Source organism: Acomys russatus, chromosome 8, assembly GCF_903995435.1.
Source record: "Acomys russatus chromosome 8, mAcoRus1.1, whole genome shotgun sequence".
Lineage (NCBI taxonomy): Eukaryota > Metazoa > Chordata > Mammalia > Rodentia > Muridae > Acomys > Acomys russatus.
Genome location: NC_067144.1, coordinates 6,635,323 through 6,651,098, shown reverse-complemented (window position 1 = coordinate 6,651,098; position 15,776 = coordinate 6,635,323). Strand labels below are relative to the sequence as shown.

At 47.6% G+C, this 15,776-nt stretch overlaps 1 protein-coding gene across 1 annotated transcript in view; it reads left to right on the top strand.

Annotated features, from left to right (window-relative positions):
• Nucleotides 1-6,933: 6,933 nt before the first annotated feature.
• C8H3orf70 (chromosome 8 C3orf70 homolog) overlaps nt 6,934-15,776 on the top strand; it is a 39,608-nt gene continuing 30,765 nt past the window's right edge. The window contains exon 1 of the mRNA XM_051150739.1: nt 6,934-7,422. Coding sequence (XP_051006696.1) covers nt 7,233-7,422 — 190 coding nt within the window. The 5' untranslated portion in view covers nt 6,934-7,232. The remainder of the gene's footprint in view (nt 7,423-15,776) is intronic.

Genomic DNA, 15,776 nt, shown 5'->3' with positions numbered 1-15,776 from the left:
GAACTCTGGTTTCTTGCAAGAGCAACAACCTTAAAACCTCTGACCCACCTCTCCAATTAATCATTAATTGTGAAGAGAACAACTTGTAAAACAGGAAGCATAATGGCTGTGTGACAAGACAGAAACAACTTTTTGTTCCCGATTACGAGAGGCCCCGCTGCTTGCAGAAGACTGTTGGAGCACAAAGGATGTTGTGTTTGTATGGACCTAGATTCTGCTTCTGTCACATCCCCAGGAGACACAAGGAAGTTATCTGTCCTGCAGAGCATGACCACAGAGGGTGTTGACTGATATGGGTGGGGATTATTTAGCATTTAAATGGCTTTTTTTCTTTTTTCGGTCTGCTAATTTAATATTCAAACTCACCTAAAGGCTTATCAGCCACTACTCCCAATGTCTTTTTTTTTTTTTTTTTTTTTCATTTATGTATTAATTTAACCTCTTTACAGCCTGGTCCCAGCCCCCTCCCTCTTCTCCTCCCAGTTAAGTCTCCTCCCCCTTTGCCCCTATCCTTTTTCTCAGAGAAGGAGAGGCCCCCAAGGGGTATTAACCCACCCAGGAACCTCAGGTCACAGCAGGACTAAGTGCATCTTCTCACACTGGGGCCTGACAAGGCAGCCCAGATAGGGAGAAGGGATCCAGTGGCAGGGAACAGTCAGAGACAGCCCCTACTCCCATTGTTACAGGACCCACATGCTAAATAAGTCTTTAGTTGACAAACAAATTAGCTCAACACTACTGCATCCCTTTTAGAGAGCATCCAAAGAGCAGAAGGGTGAGTTTCAAAAATCCCAGAGGTGGCCCACCATAGCAACTATTCACCCCTTACACATACAGGACAGTTCTATTTGGACTGGCTCCGAGTTTGTCTGGTAGCACAATGGTGTCTTGTTTGGAAACATCAACTTGGTGATGCCCTGGCGGAAGGTTAGGGAGGGACCAAATAGATTCTTAAGGGTCCGCCATTCTTGCAGCATCTGAAAGATATTCCAGCCTGCAGAGACAAGACGTTCAGTAAACGCACATCCAGTTTTGTTGTGAGTGCCCCATGCTAGAAATGTAGACAGACATGTGTGTGTCTGTCTGAGGTGTCAGAATTTACTGAATACCAAGTTGACAAGGTACCGCAGTTTCACTGGCAGCAACTTGCCAGATATTCTTGCTTTCCTTGACAGTCCTGGCTGAGGCAAGCGCAAGCCCTTATAATTCTAACTTTAAGTAATAATATTAACTTTCAGATCACACAATGACACAGAAAATTTATCTACCTCTATCTATCTATTTATCTACCTATCTATTGCCTATCAACTGTATTATCTATCTAATCCATTTATCACCTATCGCTATCATATATGTATCTATGATCAATATAATCTAGCCATCTATATCTATTTATATCTAACTCTCTATTATCAGTTATCTATTATCTATCTGCTTATCATTATCTATTAACTATCTAATCTATCCATCTGTATCTATCATCATCATCACCATCATCATCATCACCATCATCACCATCACCATCATGAATCTAAATAGGCTGCAGGGTGATTAAGAAGGGTTAAGAGTCCATGGCGTCATTCAAAATGTTTCAGGAGCCTTGAGATCACAGAAGCTGGCAGAAATGCAAATATAGTCTGTACTGACAAAACAGACAGAGGCCAACCCACCTGCAAACTGCTGGCTACCGACTCCTTGGTCAAGCTGCAAGCCAGAGCTGAGATTCAGAAGTGGGGTGAGTAAAATGCAAGAGCAGATCCAGACGAATGGATGGATGGCGCAGCCAGGCAGCTGAACAGGAGGATTGCTCAGTAATTTAAGTGGGCTTGCCAGCCAGCCTGAGGCTCCTGGGGCAGCTCTTACCACACACAAGGGACAGCTAGGTGGTAGGTCATGGGAAGCCGTCTCCATCACTGAGGACCACGTGAAAAAGTTAGGACCTTTCCTCAGTCTGGTGTGTCTGATAAATTCTTGGGCCTAGTTCTGCTTGTATGGTTTTAATATAACTGTGTCTTAGCTGCTGTTCTATTGCTGTGCTAGACACCAGGACCAAGGCAGCCTATTAGAGAAACTATTTAATTGGGGGTTTGCTTACAGTTTTAGAGGGTGTCTTAGATAGTGTTCTGTTGCTGTGAAGAAACACCATGACCAAAGGAACTCTTCTAAAAGAAAGCATTTAATTGGGGTCTTGCTTAGAGTTTCAGAGGTTTAGTCCGTTATCACTATGGCAGGGACCATGGCGGCATGCAGGCAGACTCCGTGTTGGAGAAGGAGCTGAGAGTTCTGCATCCAGATGGGCAGACAGCAGGAAGAGACACTAAGCCTGGCGTGAGCTCTTGAAACCCCAAAGCCTGCTCCAAGGGACACACTTCCTCCAATAAGGCCACTCCTCCTAAGCCTCTCAAATACTGCTTCCCCCCCCCCCCCCCCCCCTACCCCTTCCCTGCCCCACACCAAGCATTCAAATCTATGAGCCAATGGGGGCCATTCTTACTCAAACCACCACAGAGTGTTAGTCCATAATCATTATGATGGGGAGGATGGTGGCGGGCAGCCTTGATGCTGGAAGCTGTGTATGGTCTGAAATCCAGACCGTGAGATGGTCCTGGTGTGGGAGGTTGAAGCCTAAAACAAAACAAAGCAAACCCCATCCTCAGTGGCTCACCTTCTCCAACACCCACTCCGACAAGGCCACACCTCCTTATCCATCCGGAAGAGTCCACCAACTGGGAACCAAACATCCAAACATCTGCACCTGTGGGGCCATCCATATTCAAACCAGCACCGCCCACCTGTTGTCACAGTGCCAAATCACCCCGATAAATACACTTGTCTATCCAAGTGCAGCCGCCCTTCTTCCTCAAAATGGAGTCACAGTTTGCTTGAATCATGGAACCTCTCAGGGCAACAGACAGCCTGAAAAGCCACTGATTTATACAATACGGAGTCACTTAAGACAAAGTAGCACCTGATCTCAACAGATTTCAAAGCATCTGCTCCCTCTGGGGACTTGAGATTTTAAAATCAGCTGTTTTGTCTTTCTATATTCTTCCAAATCCTTAGTGACCCCTTCTCGCCCGCCACCCCCACCCCATGAGTCCCGTGTGTGTGTGTGTGTGTGTGTGTGTGTGTGTGTGTGTGTGTTTGTGTTGTGGGGGGAGAGGGAGAGAGTATGTGTGTCTTTTGGGAATCCAATCCTGCTCCCCTCACATTTACTACTGAGCTATCTCCAACACAGTCGTGAACATTTTGATGTGTCTGTTTAACAGCATTCGTCATGTGCTTCTGATACACCCAATATAATACAACGCCATGCGCTGGGAATAGATAGTGCCTGCCTGGAGAGAAAGGTGCTGTAGGAGCAGAGCAGAAAGTTCTTAATACTGCAGAGGAAGCTGGGCATAATGGCACAGCCTATACTCCCAGCTACTTAAGATGCTGAAACTTGAGGGTTGCCTTGGCCTCTTCGTGACAGCCTCTCTCCAAACAGAAGGTAAAAACAGGCTTGGGGGGTAGAACTGTTTGGCCCAGTGCTTCTCTAGCAGACCTGAGGCCAGAAGTTCAATCTCCAGTCCCGACAATAATAACATTAATACTGATGACGATGATGAGGACAACAGAGAGAGAGAGGGAACTCAATAAAGACTTCAGGCAGCAACTGAGTTTAAACAAGATCCAGACTCAGGCGATCAAGGCCAAGGGACAGGACAGGGCAGCACAAAGTCAGACAGAAGGGAATAGTACACTTGCAGAAACAAAGCAATAGATAGAACAGGAGGGCTTTGGCGCATCCTGGGGAGGTTCATTTTGAACAGTTGTTAGAGAGCAATCTTTTCACAGCCCCTAGAGGCAGGTTTGGGAGGAAGATAGTCTGTGCTTGGGAACCTTTGAGATGCTGTTTTTTTAAAAAAAAAAAAAAAAAAAAAAAAAAGCTATGCTGGTTAGTTTTTCATCAGCTTGACACAAGCTTAGGTCATCGCATCCCTTAGGAAGGGGAACCCTCAGCTGAGAAAATGCCTCAGTCAGACTGGCTTGTATGCAGGTCTATGGGAACATATTCTTGATTTATGAATGATTTGGGTGGTGCCTCTCTGGGCAAGTGGTCCTGGGTCATTTAAGAAACCAGCTTGAGGGGCTGGAGAGATGGCTCAGAGGTTAAGAGCACTGACTGCTCTTCCAGAGGTCCTGAGTTCAATTCCCAGCAACCACATGGTGGCTCACAACCATCTATAATGTGATCTTAGGTGCACTGTATACATAAGAAACAAATCTTTAAAAAATAATTTAAAAAAGAAATCAGCTTGAGCAGGTCACGGACAGCAAGCCCGTTACTAGTGTTCTGTTTCAGTTCCTGTCATGACTTCCTTCTACGATGGTCTCTAACACAGATGTTTAAGATACAGTAAAGCTTTTCCATCCAGGCTGCTTCTGGCCAGTGTTTTATGACAACGAGAGAAAGCAAACCAGGATGAGTGTCTGCAGTGGGCTAGGTACAGGGGCGGGTGGTCCAGGGAGCGGGACTGCTTCTGAGTCTAAAAATGCTGCTCTTGTCACGACACAGGAGCAAATGACGACTCCAAGTTGTGTGAATGGCCTTGCGAACCAGACTTCTTCCTTCCTCACAGGCGGCCCACAGTTTAGCTGCTCTGCATTTGGAAATTTTTTGCCCTATGCCATCCCTGTGATGAGTTTAATACAACTAGCAGACAGATTGCTGGTGGCTTATTTATAACCGTGGTGCCTGCTTGCTTGGTTCAATTAAGTAACCAACCTGTTTTGTAAAGACTCAGTCTATAAGTGTTCAGAGGCTTGGTGGGCAAAGACAACTGAACATTAATCATAGACAAATAGGTACAGTGGGACAGGAACAAAATATCCAGCCATTCCCGTTTGAACCTAAAGATTCTAACTGTAGCATTATAGCCAAGTAGACAAGCCAAAGCCCTTGTCAAGGATGAACTCTGATGACTGGGCATCTGGCATCTTAGGTCTTTGGATCATACACAGCTTGGCTATGGACAGCCCCATTACATTAAACAAACAAACAAACACAAAACCCCACAAACACAAAACCCCCAAAACAAAACATTTGTGTATATGATATGGCTGGTATTAGAGGAAGTGTATAGACTGGAGTAGAAAATATGAGATTAAAACAGGTGGGGATACCCGTTGTTTAAAATACTGGTTGTGGGGCTAGAGCAATGGCTCAGTGGTTAAGAGCACTAGCTGCTCCTCCAGAGGACGTGTGTTTGGTTCCCAGCATCCCAATGGCAGCTCACAACTCCATCTGTAACTCCAGTCCCAGGGAACCTGATGACCTCTTCTGCCTTGGCGGGTGCTGCTTGCTGGTGGTCCACAAACACACATGCAGGCAAAACATACACACAAAGTAATAAAATTTAGAAAAAAAAAAAAAAAAGACTTGGTATCAGCAACACCGCTGTGGTTTCCTTTGGTTTTCTCTTCATTTGCTGGACATACTAACAGCCCGTATGCATGGATGCTATGAGTCAGCAGTGAGCTGCTTTGGGTCTTAAGTGGGTGGACACCTGGGAAATAGGCGAAGCAATGACACCTTATGTTTACTCTCTGTTTCGGTGTTAGGTTAACAGGAAACCAGAGTCTGTGACTTAGCAGGGACAGCTGTTGAAAACAGCTATTACCGTCTGCGTCTTCCTCAGTCCCTGACACGTGAAGATTTCAGAGCCAGACATATGCAAATTAGATTTCCCTTCCTAAGCCAACGTTAAATAAAAGGGGAAATTATGACAGATTGCTAATGGCAGCAACGAGTTTTGAGGGCTCGAGGATGAATTTCGTTTAAAACCAGGATAGATCTCATTGCCAAATAGGCAAGGAATAAAGTGAAGGAGAACGGAGATGTGGGCACGTTCTAGCCCAGCATTTGTTCTGTTCCCGACCCTCGGCAATTATAGGCATTTTCCTGGGCGAGGGAGCGGAAGGAGGGCGTTTCCGCTTTTCCATGTTTCAGACTGACACTGGCCCGCGTTGCAGGTCGAGCCAATCCGCAGCTTTGCTTCCTGGGAACGAATGATTCGGTTTCTCTTAGGTTCAGCCTGGGATGGAAAAACCTATTTGAAGCAAGTTGAGGCCAGGAGAGCAGACTAACAACTGGACTGGGGGTGGTGGGAGAGGAAGCTGCAGTCAGGGCAACCACACCCATTGGCCAGGCTGGGCCACACGGCAATCTGTGTACCCACGTTATGTGTCAACTCCACACATACACTCCATGAATAAGTTCACTTCACTACGCCATTCCAGCCCACCATACCGCTCCCCCACTCAGCCGATGCAGTTAATCACGCTCACACACTGTGGCGACAATCCCCACACACTCGACTCTACGACTGGCTCGTGGTGTCTATGGCCATACATAGACATTTCAAGCTACTCAATGCGCCCGCTCACCCACTCTCCTCTCCCCAACACGTATCAAGACACAAACCTAACACATCCTCCACCCCAGCGACCCGACGACGACGACGACGACGCTCGCACACAGGACTAGTTTCGGGCAGCTGACGCTGGGAAGAAACCGCGAGGTCTCAGGTCCCCGCCGGCTATCGCCCCGCAGCTCTAAGACCGCTGCGGGGGCGAGTGTGCGCTCCGCTGGACTCCGGGGCACGCCGGGGAGGGGGTGCCAGGACCAGGCTAGACCGTGCGCGGAAAGGCGACGGGAGAAGGCCCGGCGGTAGCCCGAGCCAGACCCGGAGAGGGCGGGCGCGTGCGGGACGTGTGCGAGCCACACCAGGGACCCGGCTGGCCGTCCTCGCGGCCCTCCCACCGCTTCGAGGGGCGTGTGGCACCGACTCGCGGGGGCCAGAGGCGACGCGGGCAGCGCCAGCGCGAGGGGCTGGGCTCGCAGAGGGGCGCGGCGGCCGAAGTGTGCGCGTGCGCGTGCAGGCGTGGCGGCTCGAGTGGGGAGGGGGGGTGAGCAGGGAGGACGAAAGAGAGAGAAGGGAGGAGGGAGCAGAGAGGAGAAAGAAAGGAGGAGGGAGCAGGGAGGAGGGGGCAGAAGGGACCAGGGCACGGGGAGGTGGCAGGCCCGGCCCGGTCGCTGCGCCCTCCCCGGGCGACTCCTTGGCTAGCAGGTCCTCGCCGCGCCACCAGCCCGCACTCCTCCCGCCTGCCCGCAGCCCGCCCGCCCGCGCCTTGCTCGTCCCGCTCCTCTGTTCCCAGGCTCCGGGACCCTCTCCGCGCCGGGAGAGATGAGTGCGGCTACGGCGCCCGAGCGCGGGTGGAAGAGCGAGAAAGTGGACGAGGCGCAGGCCCTGGCGCGGAGCTGCGCCGCCCGCAGACCCGACTTCCAGCCGTGCGACGGGCTGTCCATCTGTGCCACGCACAGCCACGGCAAGTGCTTCAAGCTGCACTGGTGCTGTCACCTGGGATGGTGTCACTGTAAGTGGAGCCGCGTCGGCCTGCTGTCGCGCGCCTGCGGGGCCCGGCGCTGCCGGGACAACGGGAGGAAATCCCCGAGGAGGGGCCTAGCTGTAGTCACAAAAGGAGACCTCTCTGCCCAGGGGAGCCTAGATCTGGTTCGCGTTTCTTTTCTTTTATATACTTCCTTAGAGGTGGAAGAGCCGCCAGAGCGAATACCCACCGGCAGGGAAGGCTTTTTAGCGGTGGGGGTGGGCACAGACATGCCCCTTTCACTTTCTTTCTGGCTGCTCTTTAACAGAAAGAGCTGGAAGAAGTCCCATTTGTTTACTGTACACAGACTGGGAAAGAACCAAAGTATGAAGGATGGCATCTCAGAAGTTGAAAGGAACAGTTTGCAGAGCGAACTCCTTAGATACCCAGTTACAGCATTTGAGCCAAGCCAGGGCTAGCCTAGCCAGGCCCTTTCTATTTATCCTGCGAGTTTTAAATAGATTAAACTTAAGTAGCCATTTAATCAGAATGCCACAATTTGATTACTTCATGGCATTTAGCTTAATCTGACTGATGAATCATTTCTTTTAAGAAACATTCTAAAGTCTGTTTCTACATAGACTTAGATTAGGAGGGCTTTGGAGTGCTTAAAACACATTTTCCAAGTGATCTTCAATCAATCATTTTTAACCTCTCTTATTTAGGAGGAGGAAATGGTTCACACGGAGAGAGATGCAGTATGTAGCAAATGTTTATTTGCATTTAATCAAGAATATTTGAATATCTTAGTCAAATTTATGTTAAAGGATAGGCCATCCTTGCCTCCCCCCCCCCCCACGTATAGATTGAAGGTACTTGGAGAACAAACATTGATTTTTGTCGTTCCCTCTGCTGATGGGGCCAAACAGAATGTTCTTCTTTCTTATCACAAGTATGGCTTCAGTTTAGGAAATATGGGTGTCAAAGTACGCAAGTGGGATGGAGTTAGTGGGAGCCACCTCCTGCAGAAGTCCTGTTCACACTGAGGGATGGGGAGAGGTTTAAGATGGTCCCAGACATCTCCTTCTTACTATCTCTTGGTGGGGGGCAGGGGGGGGGGGAGGAGTTGACTCCTGGGAAGTTTGCACCTAGTCAGACCGATTTTTTTCATTGATGAGCCTTGATTCTCACAGTAGTCTCCTTACAAGGGGACAGACTCGAGCTTACTTTCTCTATTCTTTCCTCGGCTCTTTACGTGTACCTTATGAAATTGTGTGTGTGTGTGTGTGTGTGTGTACACATGCATGCGTGCATGTGCACATGCATATGAGCCATGACTCACTTGTGAAGGTCAGAGGACAACATTGTGGATTTTGGGGAATCCAACTTACGTTGCCAGGCTCATGATGCAAATACCTCCAACTCAGGGAGCCATCTTGCTATCTCCCTTCTTACTCTATCTTAAACAGCAGTCTAATTCTTCTCAAACCATGCCAGTCAGGACTCTTCAGAGATGCATATCTAAATATACTAAGAATATCTTACATACAATGGCCATTTCCTTCTCTCTTGGGTCAAGTAGGTTTTCCAAAACAGCTTTGAGGTTCATGTTCATTGAGTGGCTGGATAGATAGAGATGGCCGCCATTTTCCACTGGGGCCACTGTTTTGTCTGGTTTCTGAACCACCATTTCCTTCTCTCCTCCCTCTTATAGAATGGTACCCGTGGACTTCACTACCCTGGCTAGCCAGGTTGTTCCGAACACATATATACGGCGATGTTACGTGAGATGTACATCAGGTCTGGGCTGGCCAGTGTGGACTGGGATGCTGCCTTTTACCTTTGCGGGGCCTCCCTGCCTTTGCATAGCTGTGTTCTCACACTTTACCACACCAAGCTTGCTGCTGCCCCCCCTCCAACCCAGCTTGTTGTCTAAAGCCATCGAGTGAGCTTTAAACACTGTATGTGGCAATTAATCCACAGCTTGCCCTCTTCAAAGCTGTATGTGTGGTTTGGGAGGCAAGTACTGACACCTTAGGGTTTTGTTTTGTTTTTTTGTTTTTTGTTTTTTGTTTTTTTTTCCTGCTACCTTTCATTTTAGGTGAGTTGGCCTGAGTTACCGCGAGTTTGCTCTTGGCTCTTTTGTTGGGTGTGCATACTTTTTGTCTATCTGCGTGTTTACGTTATCCCTCCTGTGATCGCGGCGTTGTGCCTGCTGCAGTACACTTGCGTCTCTTCACTCTAGTTACTGATGAAGTGGTTAACAGGAGAAGGCCACTGAGTCCTGAAGCCTGCTGCTGGGCCTGCCCTGGACGCTGACAGCCGTTCCTCACGGAGCGTTTGTGAAGGCTGTTCCACAGCTGCTTAAGTTCACTGTTATCCACTTCCTGTTGTTTATGTCCCTCTGGGTAAATGAGAACTTGGCCAACTAAATTGCTGCAGCCTCACCAACACAGGGGTCTTGCTGCTGCCTCTTGATTTGTGCTCTATCTATATGCAACCCCCTTAAAAAAATAAATTAGATTGAGCTCAGATACCCCAGATTGGCTTTACGAAGCTTTAGTGTTTTCTTCTCCAGGAGAGGGAATGATTTTAAATAATCCAAATTTAGGAAAGGATTGTTATCAGGTCTACTGATGTTGGTAGTTCTTTATGATTTCTTCCCCCAACTCCCCGTGTGTGTGTGTGTGTGTGTGTGTGTGGTGTCTATGTCTATACACATGTGTGTGAGTGATGGTATATGTATGTATGGTATCTGTGTGTGCACTCATGTGTGTAATGCCTATGCCTGTACATATGTATGTGTTTGTGTGAGAGTGAAGGTGTGTGTATAGTGTCTGTGCGTGTACTTACAGTGTGTGTATCTCTGTGTGTGTCCTTACATATGTGTAATGTTTATGTCTGTACATACGTGTGTGCTTGTGTGTGTGTAGTGTCTGTTTATGTATGTACATGCATGTGTGTAGTATCTGTGTCTGTACATACCTATGTGTTTGTGTGTGAGTGAGGGTGTGTTTGTGGTGTCTGTGTGTGTATGCACATGTGTACATAATGTTTATGCCTGTATATACGTGTGTGTTGGTGTATGAGGGAGGGCATATGTGAGTCCCTGGGTCTGTCTTCGCCCTCCACTTTGTTTGGGTCCGAGTCTCTTCATTGTCTGCAGACTGGCTGGTCTGTGAGTGTCTGGGGACTCTGCCATCTGCACCTCCTGTCTCATGGTAGCAGATGCAGGCTTTCCCACTTGGCTTTTATGTGGTGCCTGCAGTTTTGAACTTGGGTCTCCTCACTTGCTCACTGAGTCACCTCCCCAGACCTTGGTGCATTCCTTCTGATCCGTGGCAGACGCCCACGCCTGCTCTGCCTCCTGTGCTGGCATTGGACCAGGGGTCTCATTCATGAGCAGCTGTGGCACTCAAAGCTGCCAGCTGCTCAATTTCTGTCTCCTCACTTACTTGGGCATCAATTCTTCCTATTTTTTTTTTTTTACCAAAGTACATTTTTTTTCTTGAGTAGAAATGGTTAATGTATTTGAGAACCTTATTTTCTGACAAGATTCTTTTAATCTGTTGTCTGTATCTTACACATTTTCTCTTAATTACTACAGCTGCATCCCCCCTTTACACAGAGTCTAAGGGCATGTATTTGTCTTTGTAATTCCTTTAAAGTCACACATGATAATGGAAGAGGGCACCATTGGTTTGTCATTGAAGCTGAGAATGCAAAAAAAATGGGAGACATTCCATCATTCTTGACAAAGAGAGATGCAGAACAATTTAGCGAGTTCAGTGTGCACGATGGATATTAAAACTAGGAACTTCATAACCACATAAAACAGAAAAGGCTGAAAATACATACATGTTTACAGCAGACATGTGAAATATATACTCCGGGGTGCACTCTTGAATAGTTAGTGCATTTGGATAATGACTTAGCCTTTTCCTGGTAAGATTGGTATTGAGTTAAATGAATGAGTGAGTGAGTGAGTGAGTGAGTGAGTGAGTGAGTGAGTGAAGAAGGTTTCTAAGATGTGCTTCTTTTGTTTGGGGGTTTTGGTTTTTAGTTATTCGAGGCAGGGTCTCTCTGTGTAGCCTTGGCTGTCCTGGACTTGCTTTGTAGACCAGGCTGGCCTCGAACTCACAGAGATCCGTCTGCCTTTGCCTCCCAAGTGCTGGGATTACTGGCATGCATCACCATGCCTGGCTCTAAGAAATGTTTTGACGGGGGGGGGGGGGGGGGGGGGTTGCGGCGTGAGCTCAAGCTCATGGCTTAGCCACAGAAGGGAGAGGGGAGAGAGTAAACCATCTGGCGGGTTTGAAAGTAGACTTTTGTCCTTGGAGATGGATATAGGTGGGTGAATTGGAGAGGAACTTGAGGTGACATTTGTGGGTGTAGGAGAACGAACAGGAAGCTAGGCTTCCGTCCTTTCCAGCTGGCGTGACTGGAGGTCACGTGAGATGGGCGACGGTCATGAAGGTGGGTTTGGATCTGTTGAGTTTGTGCTCAGTCACCTTACAGTAACATCAGGAAGCAGTTACACTATACACAGGGTTCCAGAACCCAAAGGGAAGGTTTTGGGCTCGGGAGTGTATGGAAGTTTTCTGTTTACTTACAGGCTGCAGTTGGAGCCATGGTGAAGGGCGGTAATACAAAGATGGAGAAGACAGCACAAGGGAAAAAAAAAACCCTTAGGCTTTCTCTTCAGGCCAATGTTGAGAGTCCGTGCATGAGGATGCACTGCCAGAGGATCTGAGATGACGAGAGAAGAAAAATCTTCCAAGTAGAGTGCGGGAGGGGATGAGGGCAGTGAATGCTGGAAGAAGGAACACGAAAGATGAAGCCAATGTTCATCAGGCTATTCCTTAAATACAGCTGGCCACACTCATGGTTTCTTTCTTTCTTTCTTTCTTTCTTTCTTTCTTTTTCTGAAGAAGAGGATGAAAGATTGAGCCTTGGACTATTACTTCAGGAGTATACTGAAGTATTCGTAACAGCCATTTGAAATGGATTCCTCAAGGCATAGACAGCGGAGTCCCAGGAGCTAAGGATTAGGAGCCAAGGGTGTTTGCTCACAGTGGTTCTGCAGTTACCTTGTGATAGACTAATCGGACTATGCTGAGCACACCCTGACTGTTAATGCCATTTATGTCCATTTTAAAGTTGGCAAAGAAGACCTAGCGAACTCCAGTAACTTCCCCATTGGTCAGGAATAGAGCTTGTAACTGGATCCAGGTATGCCTGATGCTGGAGTCTTGACTCAGAACCAAAAGAGAGATATTTAAAGTTAATAAGCAGAACCAACAGCCCTCGGGCCCGTTAGAGCCAGCGGTGGATGGAGAACGCGTTTCAGAAGCCGGCTTCTGAGTGTCATTCACAATAACGAATTCCAGAAGCAGGAGAGCAGGAAAGAGGCCACCGGAGAATAAAACCGAAGAGCAGGGTTATGAAAGAGAGAGTGATTAGGAGGTGACAGGCAGGGTTGAGTGGGTGTATGTGAGATGCTGGAGGTGCCACCAGCAGAACTGAAAGCTGCCTTCAGAAAGCCGCACAATAGATGAACTCCATCTCCTGCAGAGCGTATCTCAGAAGACATCTGTTCCTTTCAGGTGGAGAGCAGCCAGAGTGGGACTTGGTGTCACCTGGAAGGGTATTAGCACGTGAAAGTGGAAGGACGGAGACAGAGAGGCTGGGTTGAAAGTGCTTCTCAGGACTGTTTAGGGGAGATGGTACTCTGCCTAAAAGGGTAGGCAGCCTTGTCTTCTAGCAAGCTATCTAAAGCACTTGGGTGTCATTTAATCCCTATGTATTGATTTCCTATAGGGATAAGGAGCTGATTAGAGAATTCAGCTGGTAAAACTAAAGGGCAAATACACTTTGCTAGTAAGGTGGCATTGGAGTTTTTTTGTGTTATTCTAGTAGTCCTTTTCCCTACGTCCTTACCGCTAACTCCAGGGAATCTTATATAGTCACTTTCTGATGTCCCCAATGCCCAGCTGCTTCTCCCGGTGGATAGCTCTGTCATACCCGCACTGTAGCTGCAGGGTGTATGTCCCAGAAGGTGGTAGTGAGACGTAGCCAGAGGAGAAGAGGGTAGGACAGTCCGTTTCAGGTCTTTCTACCTAAGACTGAAGGTCCTGACTGTGACTGGTGGTTGAAGAAAACAGCGTGGGTCTTCAGGGGGAGCTGTGGATGGATGCTCTGCGTGAGGAGGCTATTTAGAGTTGTCAGAGCTGGATAAGGCTGTTAGGCGTCCTCACATCAGGCCTGTGCTCAGCGGTGTGTCAGCCCCACCCATAACCTAAAATACCTGTCTACTGCAGTCTCTCTGTAAGAGTCTCTGTGCTACCTCACCCACCACAAACAGTGCAAACTGAGCAATGCTGAGATCAGGCAGACCCATTTGGTGCCATGCCCAGCTGGTAAAACAACAGAAATAGGTTTTTCATATAGGACCTATGACCTCTCTATGTTCTGAGCAGGTTTCTAGTATATTGCTGTGATAAATGCCTTGACAAAAGTGTACTGGTTTGAATGAGATGTCACCCATAAGTCTCAGGCATTTGAATATTTGGTCCCCAGTTGGCTGGTGGCTGTCTGGGGAGGATTAGGTGTGTTCTTACTGGAGGAAGTGGGTTACCAGGGACTTGGAGGCTTCAGGAGACACTTGCCATTTTGAGTTAGTGCTCTCTGCTTCCTGTTTGCGGTTTGAAGTGCCTTTGCTCAACCATTGTAGACTCTAACCTTCTGGAACCATGTGCTCAATTAAATGCTTTATTTTATAAGTTGCCTTGGTCATGGGGCTTTATCACAGCAACAGGAAAGTAACTAATAAGAAAAGCAAATGAAAGACAGAAGAATTAATTTTACCTCACAGATCAAGGCCCAGTCCATGGAAGTCAAAGAAACGGGGGGTTAGGACACATGTTCCTGTCACGTCTAAACCAAGGAGACAAGAGCAGCCCTCTTTCTCAGTTTCATGTAGTCTGGAATCTACTGTCCAAACAATGATCCTACTCACAGTTAAAAGGAGTCCTTCTGCATCAATTAATATAACCAAAATACTCACTAATTGCCACATCCAGAAGCCCATCTCCCAGATGATGCTAGATTCTGCCAAGTAGAAACTTAACCATCACCCACGTGTGGTTTCAGGTGTGCATTTCCTCCCACGGGCCTTTAATTCAATCACAGTGTGGTTGGTTTCTCCATAACTGTTATTGTTGAAGTGGACATATCTTGCCTGGCAGGTCAGTATATTTTGACAACAGAGTAACACCGTTGGTGACTTTCCTCTGCCAGCAGCCTAGATGGACTCTCCTGGCAGTGTGCAAGCTGGCCAGCAGGAACGAAGCTTCCGTCTCATTTCCATTGTGATTTTCCTAGGTCTTGTAACCAAGACGCGTGGCATCTTTAGCAACATGGTCTCATCGAGTTCTTATTGACAACCAAGAGCATCGGCAATAGCCTGTATTGTTTGGGGACCTATCGGGCCTTCATGACTAGTACTCTATAGGGAACTGTCTCACACCTGGCACTGGTAACTCATGACTCTTTGGGAGAAGCATTACTACCTATGCTGTGTACTTCCATTCAAACCTTTTTGTTGTTGTTGTTGGAATTTTTGTTTGTGTTGTAGACAGGATCTCACTTCATAGCTGGAGCTTCCTATGCCAAACAGGTTGCCAAAAAGCTCACCACAGTTGCCTTTAAATTGTATTTTTAAGTTAGTTTATAAAATATGTTTCCATGTGAGGGTTTCACTCATCCCTAGTTTTGTCTACCTCTCCCAACCTCTCTTCTTGTCCATGCTCCTATTCTCAATATTCCTTCTCTGACCTTCATAGCACATGCGCTGTACCGTCCCCCCTCCCCTAAGGCCTCCTTGTCCAGCTCCCAACAGTGGCCTCTTTCTAGCTTCTTGGCCTCTAAAGTCAGTCCAAGGGAAACACACAAATCTGAAATCTGAAATCTAGGATCTGCATACGAATGGAGGCATGGAGTTTGCCTTTCTGCACTGTGTTTACCTCACTCAGTATAATATTTTTCAGCTCCATCCATTTTCCTGCAGATTCATACTTTGGTTTCATGAACCACGTACTTATTATCCACTCGCCAGTTGGTGGCATCCAGCTAAACCAAGCTATTCTGAGCCGAGCAGCAACGAACACGATATGCGAGTGTCTCTACAGTAGGAAGTGGAATCCTTCAGACACATTCTCAGGAGCGGTATAGCTGAGTCATATGGTACTTCTATTTTTAACTTTTGAGAAACTTCCACACTGATTTCCATAGTGGCTACACAGTTTACACTCCTGCCAACAGTGAATAAGGATTTCCCCTCTCCACATCCTTTCCAGCATTTGTTCTCATTTGATTCCTTATTTCAACCGAAAGCATTTTTG